At 43.6% G+C, this 25702-nt stretch overlaps 1 protein-coding gene across 3 annotated transcripts in view; it reads left to right on the plus strand.

Moving 5' to 3' along the window:
• Bcas1 (breast carcinoma amplified sequence 1) overlaps positions 1-25702 on the plus strand; it is a 98281-nt gene that overhangs the window by 60374 nt on the left and 12205 nt on the right. For all 3 annotated transcript variants that reach the window (XM_013518334.1, XM_013518335.1, XM_005392286.2), the window contains 3 exons: positions 1848-2045; positions 13361-13402; positions 21052-21225. In XM_013518334.1, the coding sequence (XP_013373788.1) occupies positions 1848-2045; positions 13361-13402; positions 21052-21225 (414 nt within the window). The remainder of the gene's footprint in view (positions 1-1847; positions 2046-13360; positions 13403-21051; positions 21226-25702) is intronic.

The raw sequence follows: 25702 nt of genomic DNA on the forward strand, positions 1-25702 counted from the left end.
GTCAGCAAAGCAGAAGAGGTGGATGCTGGGTAGTCAGCAAAGCAGAGAGGTGGATGCTGGGTGGTCAGCAAAGCAGAGGAGGTGGATGCTGGGTGGTCAGCAAAGCAGAGAGGTAGGTCAGCAAAGCAGAAGAGGTGGATGCTGGGTAGTCAGCAAAGCAGAAGAGGTGGATGCTGGGTAGTCAGCAAAGCAGAGGAGGTGGGTGCTGAGTAGTTAGATAAGCTTGACCACTCCTGGCTCATCCACTTCCTTATGGGTCCCAATACACTTGCCACCTGTCCTCTTGACAAAGGACCTCAGAGTAGCTATTAAGGATCAATCTCCTTCGTTCTCCTGCTCAATCTCCAGTCACCTCCAGATCAAAGCAGCTACCCATTGCTCAGTAATGTCTTCCCTGACTGTCAAGAATGGGTCTAACTCTCTGCTTTAGATTTTTGAGGGGTCGGGGCTGGTTCGTTTGTTTGTTTGTTGTGTTTTGGAAGCAACATATCTTCTCCTCCCTCCATAGCACTTATCACAATTGAAATTTTTATGTTTATTTGAGAAATAATTTGTTTACAGTCAATCTTTCTATGAGAACATGTAACCCAGGGTATATCATGGCTCATAGAAGGCACTTAATGTATTTTTATGAGTAAATAATACTTTGCTACATTTTCTGAAAAAGAAAGCAAGCTACTTAATAGGTGGGAAGGTAGTTCTCTTTAATCAGCCCCCTTTAACCTAATTACACTATAAGGCTAAAACAGTACCAGGTGCACAAGACCCTCTGAAACATTCTTCATGCAGAGCCTTGTAAGTTCAGCACTTTTGACTTTACTGTCTCTAAAACGCAGGGATTATTTTAAATTCCAACATGATCCAGTTTTGCACACTGATTCCAGTACCAGCTATTTCTCCACTTCCGGTCTTTATCTGAAGTGATCTTAAAAACTGCTGATTGAACAAGGCAGACCCCAGGCAGAGAAGACTTATATCTTATATCAGATAGAAAATTCATGAAATCCCAAACACTCTTCAGAGAGGTGAGGTCCATATGGGAAGGGTGTAGAAAAATCATAAAGATGCTTAGAATGAGAGGGTAGGTCGGATGAACCTGGTGTTAAAAATTTTAAAGCTGACATTCATTTGTGTTGACATAGATGTAACTATAATTCTTTATCGAAAGACTGAGGGAGGCAATGCGTAAGAAGTAGCACCTCAGTGAAAAAAAAAAAAAAAAAACATAATCTATCTTAGAGTTGGACTTCAGCAGAGCCACCTGTAGGAGAGAGACAGAGAGGGAGTTTGAGGGGAGATGGACAAAGGAGAGAGAGAAAGAGAGAGGAGACAAGAAAGAAAGAGGGAAAGAAGAGGGAGAAAAACTTCAGAATGTCTTTTGTAATTTTATTTGTCTTAAACCATCCCTCCTCTCCACTTTGTATCAGTAAAGCAATTTATGTTTGTGAGGTGTATGTGAACATCTGTGCACCCACTGGGCGTGCATATTCAAAACGCTCTCCCTGAGGAGAACCAGTGGCCAGGGCAAGGGGCTGCGTGCTAACAGACAAACACCTCCTCCCAACACCCTGACTCCTAATAAGCTGCTTACAGGAGCATCATTCATAACGCTTCTCCATTTTTCTCCAGAAGGAAAATGTGTTGACTTTCTCCCAAGATTTTAACACAAATCCACATTCCAAGTAGAAATTTGGCTAATACAGAAAGTTCTAAAGAAGAAAATTAACATTATGCATCACCCCAGCCCATGTTCATAAAAATAAAGAGATCTTTCACTTTTGAAATTGTGAAATCTTCCTGCACTTGTTCACTTGGTTTTTGTTGTTTTTTTTTTTTAAACTCGGTAGGGTGCTGAGAAGTCACCCAACACTGCAGCCAACCTCAAGTCAGACAAAGCCAACGCTCCCTCCCAGGAGACCCAGAACCCCAAAGGCAGCCCACTGGGTGAGGCGCCATCCACCGCAGCCTCTGGGACAGCAAAGGAAGGTGGCAAGGAGAAGGCAGGACCCACCTCTCTGCCTCTGGGCAAACTGTTTTGGAAAAAGGTGAGTCTGAGTTTCAAGATTTGCAGAGTCCTTGGAGCCATGACTTGAGAAGTTATTTCTACTGAGCCAGTTGTTGTACTCAACCACGCATAGAGAGGGCTTTCCCCCCATCTTTCTTCTCCAAAGAATTCAGCGTGGCCCTGAGCCGAGGATTTCTAATGCACCCCTGGGAATCATGAAGTGCCTGTCACACTACAAACTGGTGTTGCTCGGGGAAGAAAGGGAGGTGAACAAGAACAATGACTTGAATGAATAGCAAAGGGCTGTACTGTTGCGTGGATCTATTACCCTCTAAAACAGTGGTGGTGAACCTATGGCGCTCATGCAGCAGCGGGCAGGCAGATCCCTTTCCGGGGGCATGCAAGCCAAGTGTATGAGTCGGGTCGTTTTCTAAACTAAAACCTCAGTGTTTGGGTTTAATTGCAGTGTTGGCACTCTGATAAACAAGTGGACTTTGGCTGGAGTTGGGGCCATCGCTCGTCTAAAATGACAGATGACCCTGGCTTCCTCCTGTTCCCCTGAGCACTCTGGCCTAGGGAGATGGAACGGGCCACTTTAGGGCTCTCTGTCTCCATGGCTTCTCAGCAGGAGGGAATCACAGCGAGCCCCAAGTCTCACTCTCCTTTTAGAAAACCCAGATGTCCACCAGGTCACCAACAAGACCGGGGTAGACTGCTGTGTGACAGGAAAAGTCACACTTTGCTCTGATTCCCTCCCCTTTAGAATGCACATGCAGGAGGCACGCGCCCTGCAGGGAGACGGGTGGATGGTCGCGTGGTTCTAAGGACCATGCCTTGGTCACCCCAGCCACCGTGCCTGTCACGCACTCTTGCTTGGGTTAAATTTGGACCAAAGATGAGTGAGAAATTGGGGAAAAGGGGTGAGAATTCACAGAGCTGGAAAAATCTAGCTTTGTAATTTCATCAAAACATCTGTGCCACTTGGCACTCCATGAAAAGCAGATGACAAATCCAGATGTCACTAGGATGTCAGTCTTATGCTGTTGTCCAGAATCCAGCTGGATTCCCGAGCCTCTTTCTGGTTTATTTCCTGTTGTACAGAAGTCTTCTTTCTAGATTCTCAAAGGAACACAAACTCGAACAGTTCATGACAACTTCAAAGGATGTCAGTTGGCATTCTGTTCTAATCCCTCTCTCTCTCTAATCTCCAGTCCTTATTTTTAAAAGTCTTTTACCAGGAACATAATGTAGGGAGCAATTTTCAAGTGAGAGTCAGGCAGGGTGGCTCATGCATGAAATCCCAGCATTCTGGGAGACTGAGCTGGGGGAATTGAAAGTTCAAGCCCAGCCTGGGCAACTTAGTGATTTAGTGAGAACCTATTTCAACATAGAAAATAAAAATCAGAAGAGCTTAATATAGCTCAGTGCAAAAGCCCTGGGTTTAAACCCTAGTACCAAAAAAAAAAAAAAAAAAAATTCCAACTGAGTTATATAGATGTATCAGTAGCAAGGGAGATAACCTAAGTGACCCATATTTTAAACATTTTATTTAAATACTCATCACATATTCATTCATATAAATGAAGATCTGATAGCTATGTATCGTATGCACAAAAGCATATCTAAAAGTTATATGTATATTCAAAGTAAATCAGCAAAAATAGAAGCAGCACATTAAACTTGAAATTTAACATGCATTTGGATCGAATGAGACTACATACATTTACTCCAGAAAGAAATCAATGTTACATAAATAATGATCCTGACAGTCCTGATAAATCTGAGTCTTAGTAAATTGGGGTTCTCCAAGAAGCACACACCAAGCCAGAATTCTCAGGCCAGAGGTTTCATGGAGGGAAATGCCTGAAAAGGATAAAGGAGGGGGCAGCATAGGTAGTAGGTAGGGTGTAGAGGGACTTCCTTCTGGGGAGGGAGAGAAAGAAGGAAGAAAGGAGGGAAGGAAGGGGGAAGGGAGGGAGGGAAAGGGGGAGGGAGGAAGGAAGAGATGAAGAAAAGGGGTTGGGCAGAAAGGCTGGTGTGGATGCCAAGATTGCCCACACTGGGAGCCCCATGCTGGACAGGAATAGATGGCCCAGCATCCCACCGTGCGTGGTCACTGACAGGAGCTGGGGGCAAGACAGGTGGAGGATGTCCTTCCATGCAGGGAAATCTGAGCAACACGCTGCAGCAGCTGCAGGAGAGGATACAGGCAAGATGGCAAACACCACATAGGCTATGGACGAACAACTGGAATTTGAGGAGCATGGAAGGAAGGTTATGTTTGGAGTCAGACCTGACTTTGCACTCCAGTTCATCTCTGGGAGCCTCAGTTTCCTTATTGGTAAAAAGCAAGTAGCAATAGAACCCACTGCACAGAAACAAAGTGAGAATGAAATGAAATACTGCCAGGAAAGCCCCTAATGCTCCACCTGGCACAAAAGTGACCAAAGAAGAGTCCCTGTACCCACATCACTCATTTCCTCCACGGTCAGGAGGTTGGGGAACAAAGCATGTAACTTGCTTTATCTTTCTGCCCTGCTCAGTTTGGGACAGTTACTAAACCACTACTGCCTGGCTACTTCTTCAGTGCTTGGAGCGTGTGAGGAATATAATTTCACTGGGTGTGGTGGTGCATGCCTGGAATCCCAGTATTCAGGAGGCTGAGGCAAGAGGATCAGCATGAGTTTGAGGCTACATCATGAGACACTGTCTCAAAAAGACAAAAAACAGCCAGGCATGGTGGTGCACACCTGTAATCCCAGGACTTGGGAGGCTGAGGCAGGAGGATCGTTGCAAGTTGGAGACCAACCTGGGCCACAAAGTGAGCTCAAGGCCAGCCTGAACTGCATAGGGAGACCCTCTCTCAAAAAGACAAAAGAAAAAAAAAAAGAATATAGTCTGTTCAAGCTGTTCCCCTTGGAGGTCATAGTCACAAGAACTTGACAGTCATCACCTGTGGTAGAATTTCATTTATTCAGACCCACTGTTTTTTGCACCATTATTTAGCTTTATATCTTTGGTAGATGCTTAAAAATAATGAATTTAAGAGAAATTACAATCAAATCACTGGTACCCTGTGTGTCCCTCTTGCACCTAATCTAAAGGAAAAAATCCTTTTTTTTTTTTTTTGGTACTGGGAATCAAACTCAGGACCTTGTCCTTGCTAGGCAGGCACTTGTGCCGCTGAGCTAAATCCCGGCCCAAAAAATCTTACCTGGAAATAAAATAGGAAACTTTCACTTAGTCAACAGCATTATAATTACCTTTGTTGTGCTGATATGTTTGTGTTGATTTGTGCTAAGTACTCAGCATTGAAAACATTACAGTGAACCAATTCCTGCTTTTTCCAACTCTCTATTCTGGTGGGAGAGCTCATATCCTAGGAGGAAGTGAAATCAGAACCTGTATTTTTTTTCCTTTGAATTAAAAAGGCTGTGGTGATAAAATCAGCCTGGTAAACATTCTTAAACGTGTGCAGGAAAACACCAGGAAACTCTTATAACTTTACTAATAACTAAACATAACCTTTCTTCTCTCTCTTTTCACTGAGAAACTTTTAAACAAATTGATTGTAAAATTTGTACATCTGTAGTTAGAAACCTCAGAAATGGTTTTATTCCCCGAAGAGGCTGTGCTATGAAAGTATTAGTTATTTTGATTTATAGTCTGAGTTGCTGAAGCAGTTCTGATCATAACATGAAAACAAAGCAACTATTGAAGAAATTGCTTGCAAATTATATTGAAGTTTTAAAAAACTGTTTATAATCCAGTTATCTGGACTAACGATGCCCTTGATTGTTCTAGGCCAACCAAATTGCTACGGACTCTGTGGCATTATAAACTCTTTACCATGTTGGGTTTCTGATCTTTTCCTCACCTGTCCAGTGAGTGGGCTGGGATGGACAATACTAGTGATTCTCATATGTGGCAAATCTTGCACAACAGGTCAGGGGAATTGGGCTTTGCAGTCCTGGACCATCACTGGACCAGTCTGAACCCCTATTTTCATATCTATAAAATAAGGATTACGCTACGTCACTGTGCTCTGAAGAGAAACCGATCATTGTACAGACAGGACCCTTAAGACGGAGCAAGAGCAACAAGAACAGCAACAACAGCAGAGTCATCTTTCTTTAAACACAAACAAAATGTGGACGTGATCAGCTATCTATGTGTGGCTTCTGGTGCCAACTAACCTTCCGATTTGCTCTTGGAGGAACACCATTTATACACGTGCACACAAGTGTGTGTGTGTATGCGTGCATGCATGCACACACGTGCATAGTTCGCAAGTGACATATTTGGAATATCTTAGAAATAGCCCTTTTCCTGCTTTCTGGTGTGGTGCCCTGATGTGACCTCTGACATCACTCGGTCTCCATTCTGGCAGCTGGTGACTGCCTGAATTGGAATGGAGCACTCAGACCCTCGAGCCTCCACTTCCTCTGCAACGCAACCAGTCAGCAGCATCTCTCTCACAAGTACTGGGAGGAACAAATAAGGAAAAAATGCCACGTGAGTTATTTCTAGAGAAGAACAGTGAAATTTGCGACCCAATGTTAATCACCAGGTCACAAATGCTGTGGATGGTTAAAAGAGACAGCAATCAGTGTTGGTCAAAATGGACTTAGAGAACTTAAACAAGGCTGTGGGTCATATCATCTGGGCTATTTGTTTCAGATACAGAGTTTTATTCCTTCCCATAGGGATTATGGTCATAAAAGCGTGGGTATGTGGCTGGACAATTATGAAAACACTTGAGAGGCAAAATTCTTGGATTCAAGCCTGACCTGGTAATCTTAGCCCTCTGGGAGGCTGAGGCAGGAGGATCTCAACATCAAGCTCAGCTCAGGCAACTTAGCAATTTAGTGAGACCCTGTCTCAAAATTAAAAAAAGAAAAATTTAAAAGCAGCTGAGGATGTAGCTCACTGCAAAGGTCCTGGGTTCAATCCCCAAAACAAGAGGAAGAGGAAGAGCAGGAGATTCTTTGATTCATAGAAAAGGTCTTAGAGCATCTGTCCATGATGTCCAGACATCTAACAGGTTGGGAGTTATAATATTGCCTTTATATCATATTTGGAGGTCCAAATGAAGTCCATGAACTCAGACCAGTTGCCAGGAGATCAGAACGGTGCTGTGGAACACCTGCCACCAACAGGACACCTGGTGGCTTGACCATGTAAATGTCTTTCCAAGGACCTTCTTCTACGAATTGATTTCACTCTCTAAAGCAGAGAAACCCTAGTTATTCAAATCCTTGGTGACGTCAGATGTTGTTTAACACCTTATTTTTAACAGGATTAATGTCTAGATAAAACCCTGTAGATTTTTAAACTGGAAGTCTTACTATTGTTGTTAAAGGATCAAGGACCTCTTGAACACCCTGCAGTCCACAGAGCTGGAGGCTCGCTTTCCCAGCATTCCATGTGCTCATTTACCTTCGAGCCACTTCCTGGGCTCAGGTTTCCTCAACTGGCCCCTCCTCTTTGGAGGTTAACCACCGCAGATACTCCTTGGCAGTGCGGAATGATGGATTGGAATCTTGTTCTCCTGGTTGTGCTGCCCATGGGCTTTCTCTAAATAGGACACAGGGAAAAGGAAAAGGAAGTGGCCTGAGGCCTTTCTTCGTCACTATGCGTTGAACATGGGAACCACACAGGGAGCAAATAGAGATGAAGCCCGAGACACAGGCTTGGCTAAGAACCAGCACGTGTGGGTGCGGCAGTGCACCAGTCTGCTTGTCGGGAGAGAAGGCCTTCCAGGAAGCTCAGCTGGAGCCTGACTTTCAGACCAGACCCAAAGCTGACAGACATTGCAGCAGAGGCCTAGCAAGGAAGCACGGCCTGCGTCCCTGCCAGTAACTGGCTTGGAACCCTCGTGGGGAGCATTTATGCCGCAGACTGACAGGGAGCCCAAAGGCAGGTGACCCTCGTTTTTATCTGGGTTGGTGGCAGTACTATTTGTTTTTCCAGCTTTCTACAGTTGCTAACACAGTGCAGGGTTGCAAGCCACCAAAAAAGGTTGATTAAGCAAGAAAACACATTGTAGGGAGCCCCTGGGATCGGACCCCGGCCCCTCTGTTCAGCTTCTATCAGCAACTTAAACAGTGCCCTAAAAAGTCTACAAGCTGGGTGGACTCATTAATGCCGGCCAAAATATAAACAAAGATCTCAAATTACAGGAACCAAGGGCTAAGGTTAGCATGACCCAGAGCTTTTGTTTTACAGAGGCCAGTGTGTCGCTGTCCTGTGGAGAATGAGTCACTGAGATTTTCATTGAAACCCACACCAACCCTTATTGCATTCCAACTCAGTAGCATAATATAACCTGAGGCAGTGTTAAAATTATCTGCTTGATATAGGGGTGATATCAGGACCTCCAAATATGATATAAAAGCAATATTACAACTCCCAACCTGTTAGATGTCTGATAACCAAGTTCATGTTCTCTAAAATCAAAGAATGAATTCTAAGAACAACAGAGGTTAAGAGTAGAAAATACTTATTGAGGGATAGAAAGCTCCTGTCTGGGGGCTGGGGATTTAGCTCACTGGCACAGTGCCTGCCTGGCAAGCGCAAGGTCATGAGTTCGATTCCTGGTACCAGAAAAAAAACAAAGCTCCTGTCTGAGAGGGATAGAAGGGGATGCCCATAAAGTAGGCTGCCGAGGACCCCACTTCTCAGGGAAAGTGTAATAGAGCACAACCACATGGGTGCAATGTGGGTTACAGCTATGATCAACCAATAAGATTGCAAGTATAACTGCTTAGGTAATATTGATCCAATGGGGAAGTGAGTCACATAGCAAGTTTACATGGAAAGCACAAAGAACTTCCCAGGTAGGTGATGGAGCCGAGATCCTGGCTGCCCACTGAGGGCACTGGTGCCTATCTAGACTTTATTAGACCAAGTGTCACTTATCTCACCCCTTGGCGAGTACATAGCCCTGGTCCTCTTGTTGTTATCTTGAGGTCTGGCGTCCAGCTGATTCTCTCTAGCCACAGTTATAGTGTGTTTCACCTTTTGTCTTGACTCTCTCGAGGGCCCAGCCCTGCCTGACTGCCTATAATATTCCTACCTAACTTAGCTGTCTACAACATATTAATAAAGGCCTAGGGAGCAAACATACACATGACCTGAGCTGATTCATAAACATTTCAAAAGCAACATAGAATTAATCCAGAAATTCTATGGCTGGGGATTTAGCTCAGTGGTAGAGCGCTTATCTAGCATGCACAAGGCTGCAGATACCTTCCCGAGCAGATGGACCGAGGGAGACAGAGGGTTGGGTTTAATAAACCTACCTGATGCCTCCTCTTCCCAGTATTCATAGACGTTTCTACCATTCATTGAACTCTATGGGCAAGCACTGTGCTAAATATGAAATAAACATCACCAATTTTCATGGACCGGTGGGCATGAATAAATCCATGGTCCCACTCATCCTGTCTGCAGAGTCCCGAGAATCCATCCCAAGATGGAGATCATGAGTCCATCTTGGCTACCATCAGCCATCCCACTGCCACCAGAGCCACCAAAAAGATCCAGGCCAGCCACCCCACCTATCACCGCTGCTGGGCCTCACAAGCCGGTCATAGTTCACTGCCACTTGCAAAGTGCCAGGGAGAAAGCTCCATCCTGCTTTACATCAGCACTGGCAGGAGACCCCACCGCAGCTGCACGAGCCCCGGAGCAAACCGATTCACAACCCCAGGGCTCAGCATCCACAGAACCCCTCTGCTCTAGCGCACAGCCCATTCAGACACGGCTGACTGGCACAGAGGGCTTTTCCAGACACAGCACCTGACTCAAAGCCACTGGATGTGGCTGATTCACCTGGATTTTCTCTTCCCACCAGTGAAGTCTGAGCTTCCTTTCTTGAAATCTTTCTTTCTGCTCAACTTCCTACACCATGCCTTCTGGAAGCGTCTGTAAACAACTGAACCCTAACTATGGATATCACTCAAGCTCTTCCCTTCACCAGTTCACTCATACACACTCCTTCTGGGTTCTCTAACTCCTGTGTAAGTAAAGGTCTCCCTGCAGATACAAAGAGGGCTACTGTGGGTGGAACCTCCCCACCAGACTTCAGTCAATCCCAGCTCTGCCCTGAGCCGTGATTTTTTTCTACATGTGTTCTTCTAAAATCTGTTCCTTAAAATAACCCTGTGATTGGTAAACTGCCCAGCGGTCGGCCTTCGGGCAAGTGAACTCAGTTTCAGGGAGGGGAAACCAGGTTGCATATCGAAACCCTGAACCTGACTGGAGTCCCAGTGTTCCACACTCGCAAATAGATTTCTTCTTACGCATGCCGAAGGCTAACAGGGCCCAGAACATGGCTGATCTTTAATGTTAATGTAACTGTACAGGAAATGATCATTTCAGCAGCTGCTCCCATGAAGGCTACAGCTGCGGCCAGTTCGCAAAGGTACACAAAGTTCAACACGATTTGGGGCAGTCCTTGGACACAGTTCTAAAAAGACGTTTAATTGGTTACACAACACCAAGTCATCACTTTCCGTTCTGCTCCAATTCACCCAGTGACGTTAAGAATCAAGTTTCTTCTTGATGCTAATAAGTGTTTATCACTGTGCTAGTGTTTGCTGCTCCTCCCTTTTCAACAAAGACAGATATTACTAGAGCTTAGTAAAGGTTCTCATTTTTCTTGTTACATACGTATTGCTATTCATTGTATTTGTTGTTCCATACTACTTTTTTGGTTTTTTTCCAGTACTGGGTATCAAACTCACAACCTTGCGCTTGCCAGGCAGGCGCTGTGCCACTGAGCTAAATCCCCAGCCCCAACATACTACATTTTATCCAGCAAGATCTCAGTTTACATTTACTATAATAATAACAGGCTTAGGGGGCTGGGGATTTAGCTCAGCGGCAAAAGCGCCTGCCTGGCACGCGCAAGGTCGTGAGTTCAGTTCCTGGTACCGGAGAAAAACCAAAAAAAAAAAAAAAAAATAACAGGCTTTGTGTTGAAATATATTAAGGAAGAATATGGTCAATTTAAAGGAAAATGTCAAGTAAACTCAGGGATACATGGATACACCAAGAATTGGAGATGCTATGAAAATTACTGATGCTTGAGAGATCCTCAACTGGGCTAAAACCCAAAATAAGACATTTTTGCTGAATGAGGTAGTGCAACCCAGTGATCCCAGCATTTGGGAGGCTGAGGCAGGAGGATCGCTGGGAGTGCAAGGCCAGCCTGAAGGATATAGCAAGACCCTGTCTCAAAAAAAAAGGTTGTTTTTTTTTTTTCCTGGGTAGTATGATCTTTAAAATATAAAGTAGCAACTCCTTTTGAAACAGGCTATAATGCCATTTTTCAAAACAGCAGGAGGGCCTGGTGGTCTGAAAGCATAATGAAGATTGAAGGAATATCATTGTGGAGCATCAGCACCTTCTGCTCCTTTATGTTCCCGCACCAGGGTTTCAGCTCTAGAACACAGCGAGCAATGACAAGCCAAGAACTTTCTAGAAAGGAAATCAAAGGCACAAACTCATCTGGCTGACCACACCAGGGACCGGAAGGAGCGTTTGATAACTGAGATGATCCCTTTTTTTAAAGAGTGGGAGGGTTTTCTCAGTCTAGTGGAGACAGTATACTGACTCCTGAAACTTTTGTAAGTCAGCCTTGAGGAAGTCTGGTTTTTGAATATTGTTTGAAGCCAGATGGTACATGCCTGGAATCCTAGCACGCTGAGGCTGAGGCAGGAGGATTGCAAATTCAAGCCCAACCTGGCCAACTTAGCAACTCTGTTAAAGGGAAAAAAAAAAAAAAAGCTAAATGAGAAAGTCCTGGGTTCAATCCCTACTACTAAAAAATAAAATTAAATAAATTACATTAAATTAAATATTATTTAATTATTTTCCTGTGTATAGTGTTAAGTAACATCTGACTGTCTCAGAGAGAAGAGTTGTAGTTCCAACAAAGCAAGACTACCCGAGAATTCCTGGATGCATTACCATTTTGGGGCAATCAGAAATGCTACAGTCCTTTCCAGGGACACTCTTGTGCCCAGGAAAATGTCAGTATGGGAAGAAAGTAAACAGAATAAGCGGTCTAAGTGAAGATCTCATGTAGAGAGGCAGTGTGTCTGGTAGTGGAGAAAGAGGCTCACACAGTCCCCGGAGAACATATTTTGATCTCTACAATCATGTTGGCAGGGGAGAGCCTCGGCTCTTACAGCCATTTCTTCCCCTTTCTAGCTGTTTAACCTGCATCCGTGACCTTCCTCCTGTGTAGCTCTGTCACCTACAGTGTATATAGAGCTCGATGTACTTGTTATCTGGGGGAACTTTAAGAGAGATATGGAATGCAAAGTGCCTAGTGGAAAATCTACATTTATAAATGTCACTCTTCTTGTCCTCCTCCCAATGGATGTCTTAAAGAAAAGACAAGGCAGGCCATTGTACCAAAATGCATACAGGGCGTGAGAGTTTTCACCTGGAATCCAAGAGAAGAGGTGCAGAACACCCACAAACATGCTAAAATAATTTGCAAAGTATTGTGTGAATGGGAGAAGAATTCAGACCTATTAAATGAGTCTCAAATTGTCTATAACTACCAACACCTCCCCTAAAAGAGCTTAAGAATTACTGAAGGAAAGATGCAGATGACCTCCCAGGTTGGAGCTAATAGATGACAAGATGATGGCATGGACATTTGTGGAAGGGGTTGTTGGTCTCTTGTTTGTGCATTCCAGAATGATTCCAGGGCGTAAACAGTAGTTGGGATTGGATGCACTGGACCCTAGCCTTCTGGCCCTTCCTAGAGCAGGTTAGCCAGCTTGAATTTGGACACAATGAAAATGGCCTAGACTGCAGTTTGATGTAAGAAGCAGACTCTGGTGCAGTGGCGGTGACCCTACTTATGGAGGACGGTGCCGCATGTCCCGTAACGACCATGGAGAAATTCCTCTGGATCTACTACCAGACTTCCCTGAGCTGCTTATTCATCTGTGTAATGAGCAGTTCATAATATTTCCCTCTTTTCATCAGCTACTGGAAAATGTAAAAGTAGAGGTGTTGCTTACCCACAGCCAGAACTTCCTGGTTTGTTCTTCTGGTAGCAGCTCTATGCTTCATTTGTATCCTGGCTACATCTGTGTTTATTTTCCCTTTGTTGCTTTGAAAATACATGACTTACGTTATCATGTGGTACTGTTTACAGCTGTGTACGCCTCCTTGGCATTCTCTTTGGGACAAGGTCTACATAGTGTTCCAGAACTGCACCACTGGGCTGCTGGCCAGATAACCCTTCAGTTTCGCGTCAATTTCTTATGGATTTGTGTTTTCTTTGGTTACATCTTGACTCTGGCTTTTGTTTTTATCTTCCTTTAGTCAGTTAAAGAGAAGTCAGTCCCCGCAGGTGCCGAGGAGAATGTAAGTGACACATTCAGTGACAGAATCATTCCATCCTCATCTTTGGCATGTGGGATCATTGGGCATTTCAACTCTGAGATCCTCCGTTCTTGCATGTTCCTGGTGTCATTAATCTGCTGTAGACTCTTTCACCCTCTCCTGGAGTAGTGATCAATTGAGAATGACGCTGGATGAAATGCTATTACTCCCACTGAGTTAATGCAAATTACATGCAAAATCAGAGCACATATTTTAAAAATTTGTTATCGTTTAGGGGCTGCAAGAGTCTACTACACAGAAGAATGACTTTGTACTTCCTTAAGTGAAATCGATGCTGTTCCTCGGGCCATGATTGCTCCTTCACCTTTATTTCCATGGTGACCCCGGTTCCTACTAACTTGGGTGGTGCTCAGGGCGGGTAGCTACATCACAGCACCTTGCGGCAGGAGGGGCTGAGACTGTTGGGCTCGGCTGGAGAGTTGACTCCACAGTTAGCTTTACCTCTCTGGTTCTGATTAAAGACCAGACACTTAGGGTCTTTCATCTTCTAGAAAGATGGTCAGAATTTTCAAGATGGTGCATTCATGACGCTGCAATCTTGCGTCTTTTTTAGAAACATTTTCCAGGGAGACTATTAATAAATGGACCTTAGGCATTTCAGACCCAAAACAGCAGTTCTCAGCTCAGAAAGAAGAGCAGTCTTTGGAAAATTGTGTAAATGGGGATAAGTGAATTCACAGCTTCTCAACAGAGAAATGGAGCGTGATCATTTTGCCAAAGCAAAAGATGTTTGGAACTTTCTGGTGTCTTGTTTACTTGCCAGGGTCAGGGTGTGTGTTTTCATTTTTACTTAGTTACTGGAACTGAACAGATGTTGAAAATCCAAACACATTCCAGAAATGTTACCCATAATACGGAATGAAAATAAGAATGGTTTTGTTATGATTCTCTTAAATCTTTAAAATCTATATGTTACTTTTGTTGTTTTCCATTCCTTCCCTCCATTCTTTTCTTCCTTTCTTTCTTGAACCAAACTTAGTAGCTCAGGTAAGTACAGGTCCCTCATGATTATGCCCCAAGAGCAGGGATGGTGAACCCATGGCACATGTATTGTTTGTTTTTCTTTTAAGACAAAAGATGTTAATACATGAGTTGTTTTTTTTCTAAACTAAAACCTCAGCATTCTGGTTTAGTTGCAGTGCTGGCACTTTGCAGTGGTTTTGGGTTTCAGCTTGGGCACTCGGCCTCTAAAAGGTTCATTCACCATCACTGCTCTAGAGAATGAAAGTCTCAAGACCTTCAGGGACCTGCATGGAGCAATCCCACAAGGCTTCCTGCCGTCACCTTTATAGCTGCAGGTGAAATCTTGAGCATCAGTGAGCTTTGAGATTCTCAGTTTTCTGAAGAGAAACTTCTCTTGGGGTGTCTAGTATAGCTGCTTGTCTGAGGAATCCTGTGTTTTCTGTGGTTCAGATGCTAAAATGTAGAATTGCTCTGAAGTAGGAAAACAGAAGGCGTTTCATTTTCTAACATGAAGCTTAAGACAGAAATACAAGCATGAATGAAGAGGTAATTATTAATAATAAAAGACAACACCAAAGCTAATAGGGATATGAAAGAAGACAAAATATGTTTTAAGGAAATAAAGAAGAATCAGAAACATTTTTGTAAATTGCTTAACACCACAGATTACACTTCTATTTCTAAGTCTCAATATTTCATCTTTCGATCCCCCACACTTGGGCAGAATGAGGCAAAATAGTTGTGATGCTGACCTCATCATCTCCAGGTTGCAGCACCTCTTGTGCCTCAGTTTACCCATCTATTAAGTGGGGATAATAATAGTATCTACACCTGGTGGTTCTTGGTAGAATTGGACGAGGTAATACTTGTAATTCATTTATGGTACTTCTGTGCCTGAGTCATAGAAAGAACTCAGGAAGCTAGAAGTCAACAGACTACAGTTCACGGACCAAATCCAGCCCACTTCCTGTATTTGTATGGTTTATGGAGTTAAGAATGGTTTTTATATTTTTGAATGGATGGGAAGCATGACATTTTATGATGTGAAAATTATATAACGTTCAAATTTCCGTGTTTGCAAATAAGGTTTTATTAGAACACAGCCACACCCATTCCATTACATATCAGCCATAGCTGCTTTGTTGTGAGGACAGTGGGGTTCAGGGCTTGTTACTGAGGTCATATGACCAGCAGGACCTTCTGCAGGCAGAGCTGGCTGCCCCTTACAGCAATTGCTGGCAGGTAGGAGGTAACATTCCGAGGGAGTGCTTCCCGGTCATCAAAATCAGATACCATAGTAAAATCTTATGTTTCTCAGCATACTCACTGTCCTTGTAGAGGAAAGGAATATGTAAAACAGAGTCAGTTAACTTCCTTCCCTCAATAAAATAAGAGAGAAGACCTAGATCAAAACAACATACTGTAAGCCGGGCATGGTGGCACACTCCTGTAATCCCAGTACTCGGGAGGCTGAGGCAGGGGGATCATTGTAAGTTCAAGACCAACCTGGGCTACCAAGTGAGCCCAAAACCAGTTTGAACTACATAGTGAGACCCTGTCTCAAAAAAAAAAAAAAAAGCAAAACAAAACAAAACAAAGCAAAAAAAAAAAAATACTGCAGTACTCTACACCTTCACAACTGGACAATTGTCTATGATTAACCACATTACTTTACTGATTAACCACTCACTGATTTCTGGCTAAAATATGGTTGAGTTTACTTTTTTAACTTTTGGTGGGGAATTATTTGAATCTGATTCATGGAAGAGGGCTCGCAGAACAAATGTGATGGCCTTATGCAAGCTCGTCTACCCTCAGGTTTCCAAAATCAACCTGCCAGTTGATGTGAGCCCTGCTTGTAATTTTCAAAGCAAAGGTCGGGATGATTTTCACATTTCCCAGAGTTTTCATGGGGAAAGAAAAAGACAGGTTTTACGGCCCATTGAAGTTTATTGCTTTTCCAAGAATATGTTCCTGATGCTACCAGATCCAAAATCTATCTCGCTTGACTCTACCAATTATTGAACCTTTCATTTGTAGTCTGAAAACGTTTTTGCCATTAGCTAATTGAATTTTAGTGTTCTAAATAATGGAGACATTTTCCTTTCCAATTACCTAGGAAATCAGGGAAGCAGGGACTTCTATAGCTTACCTCTTTTGGTAAGTGACCTTTTCATTGCAAGGGAAAGAAAACTCAGCTCAACCCAGATGAAAAAGCAAAAAGAAGGTATTGGCTCTCATCCCCAGAAAATAGAATTGGTTTCAAATAAAGCTGGATTCATACCTTTCCCTTGGCTGAGTCTTCCTGCCCTGGCCATGTTTTCAGCTCTCCAACATCACCCAGTCCAGAGAAAAGGAGAAATTTGTCCACTGCAACTGTAGATGCCCGGGAACTTGTTCTCCTCTATTGGCTCAAATCTGTTCATCGCTCCGTTAGTCAGCTTGTGCCGAGGTGTGTTGCAATAACAACCAAGCCCCAAATTTCAGTGCCTTGAGGCACCAAAGATTTCTCTCTATTTTTCTCTCATGTATGCTATAAGTTAGCTGTATGTTGGCTGTAACTGCATCATGTGACCCCTTTTAGCGGAAACCTGGAATCAAGAAGCAGGCTCTTAACAAGGATTTGCAGTTCTAGTAGCAGAGAGAAAACACTGCCATGGCCGAGCGCTCAGTAGCTCCTAAAGCTTCTACCCACATGTGGTTCACATCCTATTGACTTCCATTTCAGGCACTACAGCAGGTCACACGGCCGTGAGCACAGACGTGCGATTCCTTCCCAGGCGGGAAGGAGGAATAATCAGGAAGATAACACATTCTGCGACACGCTGCCATCCCCAGCCCCGCACACTCAAGGAGCTAAATCACACTGGCTGCCTCAAACTTTTGCAGTCAGCTTCACCCAAATCACATAGCCTTAAAATGAGGGGCGATTGTGTCCCCAAAGCAAAATGTGAATTCTGTGAGCCCGTGGGCGAGAATCATTACTGGATGGCAAAGAAAATATCTAAGCCTGGGTAAAATCACACAATCACATTATTTTAAAAACTTAAATATCGATACTATTATGTTGTGGGGGAAGTTTAAGTGGAAGATATTCATTTTGCTCTCAATTAGTTTTCAAAATTCACAGCCCAAGTAAAAACTGTACAAAACACATTTAAGAAAAAATATGGGATAAAACTTGAGGCAGTGAGTAAAACACCTTTACTGAGCTATATATCGTCTGTGTTAAACATCCACCCATCTTTGCGGAGTGTGTACCATAAGGGAGATTTCCTTCTACACTACAGCACAAAATAACAATGTGGCACAAATCTGATTTTAATTATATCCACCAAACCCAAAAGTAAATTGTGCAGATGCAGTCATATATTCTAAATAGGGAACGACTTTTTCCAAGGCTGTAGCCTGGAAGGAAATCCAAGTAAAAATTGAATTCTTATGTCTTCGCATGCAAATTAGATGCTTACTTAGTCCAGATTGTTCTGGGTTTCCACATCGGATGTCAGTGGATTTTCCTTGGCTACTGAAAGCCAAGTTCTTGGCCTGGCTTCAAAGCTGATGGAAGTAGCCAGAAGCCCAATTTATTTTGCTTTCTGAAATAGTTGTGTTTTGGAGAATGGACTTGTGGCCTAAAATTTATGAGTTGACACCTCTCAACACTCAGAAAGACCTAGCAAGGAAGTTACTGTCATTCAAACAAGGTTAGTTTACAAAGTTCTTGTCATACAATCTGATCATTTTATTATAGGTGTCATTTTTCCCTCCAAGATCCTTGAACACAAAGGAACATGCTGCTTTAGGGTCAGAATAGTTCTTAAGGCAGGTCAGTAAGTCAAAATCTGCTCATTACCTACTTAAGAGCCATCTCTCATTCTTCCACCCTTCTTCTTCCTTTGATTATGGGCAAGGTTGATAACTATCATCTCCAAAGTATTTGATCATGATTGGTCTAAACCAGAAATCACATTTTCTTCACCATTAATCAATCTAGGAATAAAGATATGACCTGGCTATGACCAGGGAAATTCCCTAAAGTAGGGAATCAAAATCCAGAAGTTGTTTATTTGAAGTGAATCTTTTGCTGTGATCTTCCATCGGTTTCAGGACATTGAGTTGAGGATATGATGCCTGGAACTATGGCAGCTATTTTATGATCATGAAGTAATAAGTAAAAAGATGATGCTAAGGATGGCAGAGCCAAAACAGAAAGATCTCAAGCTCTTACACACATTTTAAAACCACTGAAAAAAATCCCAGAATATCCTGCTTTCAACATCTTGTCCCACGTCCTCACTGGACAATCTACAAGGAAGTATTCAGTTCTTATCAGAGAACACTGTCCTCCTTGAAATGGCTCGCTCCTCCCCCTGGGCTGTGGCTTTGCCCCAAGTTCTTCCACCATTCACCTTCTCTGCTTGTAAAATGGGAATAATGTTGTCTTTCCTGAGCTGTGTTTATGACTGTTTCCTGAGGTTACCTATAGATTACCTTGTGCGGTCCCAGGTACAGTAAGAGGTAGTTATTAAGAGAACCGTCTAACTAATGGATTTGTGTGATGGGCGATTCCAGATCATTCGTGCTCATGCAGTAATTAAGGCTAATAACACAATAACAGCCACTGGTATTAACTGTATATCACATGTCAGGTGCTATACTAAGAACCTGATGTGCATTACGTAACCCAGTCCTCAGAACGGCTTTCTGATATACGTACAAAAGCATGGGGGTACTTCGCACTAATTTTAACTCAAGCCCCCTCGAGAATAAAGACAGGATGTAGACCCCGTCACTTGCTCTAGAGCATGTGTGCAATAGCAGCCGGCATCTCAGGCTTAACCCAAGGGCTCTTGTGGTCTGTGCGCATTTCCCAGAAATGCAGCTGAATTAACCCAGGCCTAGACCCGGAAATCCACAGTGACCACCAGTCCTAGTCTCTTACATGGCTCCAGTCTGATCCTGGCTGCCCAAAGCTGGACTCGGGTCATCTCAAAGCCCGGCTGGCGGGGCTTACCCACAAACATGGTTTGTTCGGCCAATTCCGTGTTTCTGTTCAAGTTCTTTACATGGGACGGCTTGACTGCCGTTCATGATAGTTCTTACCTGACTTGTTTTTCTCTTAGATCTGGTCAATCCATGCTGACGCCCCCTGCTTTGCCTCCTAAGGAATATTGAATTTTTAACTACCCAGTTTAGGTCTCTGATGACAAAGGAAAAGCACAAGAACTCATGTCGATCCCATAAGAAATGTAAGGCAAGGATTCCGCTGTGATTCACCCGCCCAGCTGTGGGATGTTTTGCACGTTAGTTTGTTGATGGGTACCTGTCAGTGCCAGCTAACAATCTGGAGATGAAGGGCTCTTCTTTTGGGAAACCTGGGCCATTTGGAAACCACTGGTGTACTCTGCAGGAAGGAAAGCAAAGTGGCACATCCACAAGCATTCTGGAAATAACTAAATCCCCTTCCTCTACCCCTGACATTGAGAACAGGCTCCGAGAAAGCTGGAGTCTGGCACCACGGCGCAGAGACAAACACGAAGACCCCTGTGGCTCCGTAGCTCCCTCATTAGCGGCAGGGAATGGAAAACCTGGGGCCAGAGAGTAAAGACTTTAGGCTTTTGTAGGCCATTTCTGTCTCCATTCCATACTTATCATCTTTAAAAATAAAATTTATAACCCTTTGGAAACGTGAAAACCATTTGTAGCTCAGGAGCCAAGTGAAGCAAGGCACAGGGCTGGGTTTGGGAGCAGTTTGCCAAGGCTGCCGGAGGAAACAAAGGAAACTGGAAAACTCTCTCCTAGCCAGTACCGGCCGGAGGGACCGATACAAACGCAGAAACTGTCCCGGTAGTGACCAGGCCCACACAAACGGCGTGGGGCCATGCCTGAGAACAACGCTGGCGTCAGAGTGTGGGTGAGGGGAGCCTCCGTCCAAGCCCCAGACGCTGGCCCGCCCCTCGCCTCCCGGGGTGCTCAGACGGCATTGAGTTCGCAAGTGGCTTGCAAGAAACATAACCATGGCACCACATAGCCTTGGGGTCAAGTTCATTCTTCTGAAAGTGCGAATGTCCGCTCAGTAACAATGGCAAGTGCCCGGTGAATAGGGACAGGAGTTGATAAGGAAGTCAGCTGTAGTAAACCCAGTGGCTTTTGCACACTCCTTTCGGCAGAGGACAGTTTCTCCATGGTTCACAGGGGCCTAGCATGAGGAATGGAAAGTGTCATGGTCACTGTCTCTAAGGTTGAACGCAGGAAAATGGTTATTCCTGATCCCTATGCATGTCAGGTGAAGTGTGCCTGAGTGCTAGACCAGAGTTGGCCCTCGAGAGTGGAAGGGCAGTGTCCAAAGGAGACCACCTCCCTGTACCTCCCTGGAGAAGGAATCTGCCCTTTCCATGTCAGTCTGTCTTTCCGTTGTTCAGAAATTGGCCGCTTGGAGCTCATGATCCAATATGTGTGCTGCTACTCAAAGATGTAGCTGTGTAGAAACGATCCCAAGAGTCGATCCTGCATCTGTCATGTGGACGGGGACGGCCAGGACTCCCTTTGTATAAAACACATTCTGGGGCAGTGGATCTGGGGTTTTTGTTTTGTTTTGGTTTGGTTTTTTTCCTTTCATTTTCTTAATACCTGGCAAAACAATCCAGGTGGTGTGTGAATCACCAGTAGAAACTGTAAAGTCTGAGGAAGTAGAGTCAACCTTGCACACAGTGGATCTCAGTGAAGAAACAGACGCCCCACCCGAACCTGCAGAAGTAAAGCGCAAAAGAGAAGAAGGCAAGCCCCGGAGGATCTCCCTGATGGCGTTGTTCAGACAAGGGGTAAGCCACTTTCTTCCGGTACGGGGAAGGAAAGCAGTTAGCTCAGTCTCTGAGAGCAAAAGACGATGCCACGGGCGTGTGAGATGCAGTTTTAGGCGATCTACATAGACCATGAATGGGATATGAATTGTGCTCTGAGGAATACCTTCCCTCTTGGTAATTCAGCCATAGAGGAAGTCTCAGCTGATTACTAATATTCTTTAACTCTTGTTTAACCCTGGATAATTCTTTTTGTAGTAGAAGAAAGAGGCAGGCTTGGGTCCTAAGTTCTGGCAGCCAGGAGCATCCCCCTAGCCCTAGGTAGTAGTTTGTATTATTGTTATTTTAAAAGTCTCTTCCTGCTGGGGGCAAAGGGTGCTGCTTTTCCCAATATGAGAATGATAAGACCTTTCTTTGAAAATACTTGTATTTATGTAAAGAGCATAAGCCACTTTATGGCTCCAATTATAGAGGTGACAGAAATTCCAAAGGTGACATATGAGCAATGCATAGTCAGACAAAGCTGACATAGATCATTCAAAGGACATGACAACATAATATTATTTTTTTGCCTTTTTTGAGACATGGTCTCACTCTGCAGTTCAGGCCAGCCTTGAGCTCACTTTGTAGCCCAGGCTGGTCTCAAACTCACAACGATCCTCCTGCCTCAGCCTCCCGAGTGCTGGGATTACAGGTGTGGGCCCCCAAGCCCAGCTACAACATAATATTCTTATAGCAAATGTATACACAGTGTGGTGAGTTTTCCATGCTTTCAATTTGCATAGCATGGAAAGAGTGTGGACAGGAGTCTTTTGATGCCTACAATGAGTGATGTACATTAAAGAATTACATAACCAGGAACTTAGATAATACAGTGCAACTAAACCTAAATCAGTTGGATGACAAAAAAAATAAAAACTCAGGTTCAAGGCCATTGATTTAATTCTCTTTTAATGAAAAACAAGAATTTCATTATAGTATGCCTTTCTATTTAGGAATATTGGGGAGTTTAATCCTTGGAGAAAGCCATTCTCTCATTTCACAAGATCAGCCTGTTAAAAGGGTTCTTTCTAGTCCACAAAACAAAACAAAACCCTTGCCAGTAGGAGTCGAGACGTATTAAAAATAATTCTGTTAGAAGTTGTTGGCAGGAATTATTTTCTTTTCCTGTTGGATTCTCAAGGCGTAAAAGACATTAAAGAAAAAACAAAGTAGTAGGAGGTCTGAATGGCTGAGCCCTCATCTGTGTCGCTGGCCTTTTGCTGTGCAATTTGGCACTTTTTAAACCAATTTTTCCATGATGCCAGAGGGGGGAGAAAAAAAAGAACACTGAGCCTGTGTCTGGTAACTCATCTCAATGACAAATTGAATCCTGCAATAGTTCATCATAATACTGAGGGCGATCCGGCATCCTCTTTGTACATAGAGTTGAGAAATATGGGAGAAATATGAACGCTTCTTCCAAATAACCCACATGTAGCTCACTTTACTTAAAAGAAGGTGAAATACAAGAAACTCCAAGTAAAATATGCAAAGTCCTCTAAACCACTCACTGCATCTGTCTCCAACAAATTCTTAAACTTAGATCAAGCTCTTCGTCATTTAAGTTGATCCCCCAAAGCTGCTACTTGCTAGTAACAGAAACTGAATTAAGTCTGAAGGGTTGAGGTTAAAAAAAAAAAAATGGACAAAAAGAGTCCTCTGGCTGGGCATGGTGGCTCACAACTGTAATCCCAGCACTTGGGAGGCTGAGTCAGGAGGATCCTTGTGAGTTCAAGGCCAGCCTGGGCTATATAGTGAATTCAATGCCAGCCTGAACTTACATTGTGAGACCCTGTCTCAGAAAAAAGAGTCTTCTGGAATTGACTCATCATAGAATAAAGGAAGGTGAGCTCATTCTTCCCAAGAAATCCTCAGTGGATTCAAAGTGAAGTGTCTTATTGTGTCCATGGCTCTTGTGGCCTGCTGCCCCTGAGAACATGAAGGTTATTCTTTCTTTTTAATGTTTAAACACTGCCCCAAAACACGTGGGATTGTCGAGATTTCCTCTAAAATTCCACATATCCTAAATATTGTCTATTTTGTGTGTTTCTTAAAATGTGATACCAACATTGTGATTAATTCACTTATATGAAAGATGTGGGGCTGGGGATTTAGCTCAGCGGCACAGCACCTGCCTGGCAAGCACGAGATCATGAGTTCAATTCCCGGTATCCGAAAAAAACAAAAAAGAAAGAAAGACGTGGGTTGTCCAGTTTACCGACATCCCCAGGAGTCCCCATTGCCACACCAGTGCCACCCACTCGTTTGCATTCCCAGCCGTCCCTCCTGTGTGTGAGTGTGCAGTCTTTCTTTAGTTTTTGTCCAGATAACATACTGTATGTAGTATCCCCTGGCAAAGAGACTCTCAGTTCAGTCTTTTTTTTCAAAATAAATTCTTTACCTAATTCATTTCTCAAAAGACCATTTTCTTTCCAGGCGTTAACTTACAATAAAATAAAAAGAGTGTCTTTTCCAAATAACCATATTTCAGGTCCAAGAAAACAGGCTCCTATGAAAGCCTAGCATTGCAGTTAATACCTGTGGATATATCACTTTGCAATAATTCTCAAGTTCCTGCAGGATTCCAAAATAATTGTAAGGAACATCTAAGACATCTGTCATGCCTTAAATAGAACCTAATTCTCAGACATATTAATTCAGCTATATGTCAAGAAATCAAGGATTTGAACTGCTAGTATATTTTTATAAAGTGAGGGGGCCGAGGGCTGTATTCAAGTATCCACAGACCAGGTAGATGAATTTGAAATCCCGCAGGTGGTAGGTGGAAATATATACATTTCAGACTTACAATTTGTCAGTATAATAATACCTTGCACTTGAAAAGTGCCTTCCTCCTCCAAACTATTTTTCACATTTCTATTTTGTTTAATCCTCTGTTTGGCTCGCTCTTTGCACTATTAGTTTTATAAGAAAAGCTTGGTGGGGTAACATTCTTGGGTTTAATGAAAGACTGTGAGCTTAATTTAGGACCAATAAAAGGCCCAAATGAGGAAACAGCTAAGAAATCAGAGGGGGTTTTGTTGAATACATTAAAACAAGTAAGTTTAATAAAAAACCTGTGAAATTTACTATCTGGAGGGGGAAAGAAGGTAATTTGGAATGGTAATGGTTAGACAAAAAGAAGGGGTCTTCTAGCCAAAGTTCTTGATCTCAAATTTTTCCCTGGATATGAAAATATGAATACAGATTTGTTCTTTAACGTTTCTGAAAGTGGAATTTATTTGGATTTCTGAAAGGGCCATTTATTTGGGCAATTCCTGCCTCTACCAACAACGTGCACTCTCTCCTTCCCTTACAGGGGCACTGCAGCCATCTGGCACTGCTAGCAATCACCTATCATAACTCCCACGGATTCCCTGGGTGCTTAGGATGTGGTGATCAGGGTGCTAAGCATGTATGCATTATCTCACCCACTCATGTAGAACCCTGAGAAACTTACATCCTCACTGCTGCCTCCCTATGGGGACCTGGCCTGGGGGACTCAAGAGGGTTTCAGCAGTTTGCCCACTGCCTCAGAGCCGCCAGCTGCAGAGCCGGAATTCAGTCAGGCATTTGTTCTGTTGTCCTTTTTTGTACCTAAAGCTCACCTTTACTCACATGTTACTACTGCATCCTAAGCCTCAGCCCCTGGCATTCTTTGAGAGTCTTTGGAGGCAGGATGAGTTAGTTACTTTTCTCTCACTGCTGGGACAACACACACAACACCCAAAGTTAAAGGAGGAAAGGTTTATTTAGCTCAGAGTTTGTGGAGGTTTCAGTCCGTAATCAGCTGGTTTCAAGGCAGGGCAGCATTGGCATGGCAACAATTCACAGCAGCAGAAGACAGCAAAAGCAACAAGAGCAGAAAGGGGAGAAGCAAGCGTCTTTTCCTCCTTTAGAGTGTATGTAGGCTACCTGCCCTAGGGTGGATATAGCGCTCACACCATCTCTGTGCGCTCCTCCTGCACAGGCTTAGGATGTTTACAAAGTGAGGATCCTGGCCCCCTGCTAAGTTGCTCAGTTAAACTTTTAAGCTTCTCAAGTTGACACAATGAATAAACCATTACAACATCCTGTAATAAACAGCCGCCCTAGGGCATGTCCTCTACACCCCGGGATGTACAACTGCTGAGTTACTTAGTTAAGCTTCTAAACTTCTCAAGTTGACAGAATATATCAGCCACTACACAGGACAACTACAAGCTCCATCTTTGTGATTCTCTAAGTGATACATTCTGTGAAAACATTATTTTTTTTGTCTTTTTGAAACAGGGTCTCACTATGCAGTCCAGGCTGGCCTTGAGCTCACTTTGTAGCCCAGGCTGGTCTTGAACTTGCAACAATCCTCCTGCCTCAGCCTCCCAAGTGCTGGGATTACAGGCGTGTGCCACCACGCCTGGCAGGAATGTCTCTTTAAATATGTGCCAGGATACATTCAAAGAACTATGTATAAAGA

Source organism: Chinchilla lanigera, unplaced genomic scaffold (genome assembly GCF_000276665.1).
Source record: "Chinchilla lanigera isolate Chin_1 unplaced genomic scaffold, ChiLan1.0 scaffold00044, whole genome shotgun sequence".
NCBI lineage: Eukaryota > Metazoa > Chordata > Mammalia > Rodentia > Chinchillidae > Chinchilla > Chinchilla lanigera.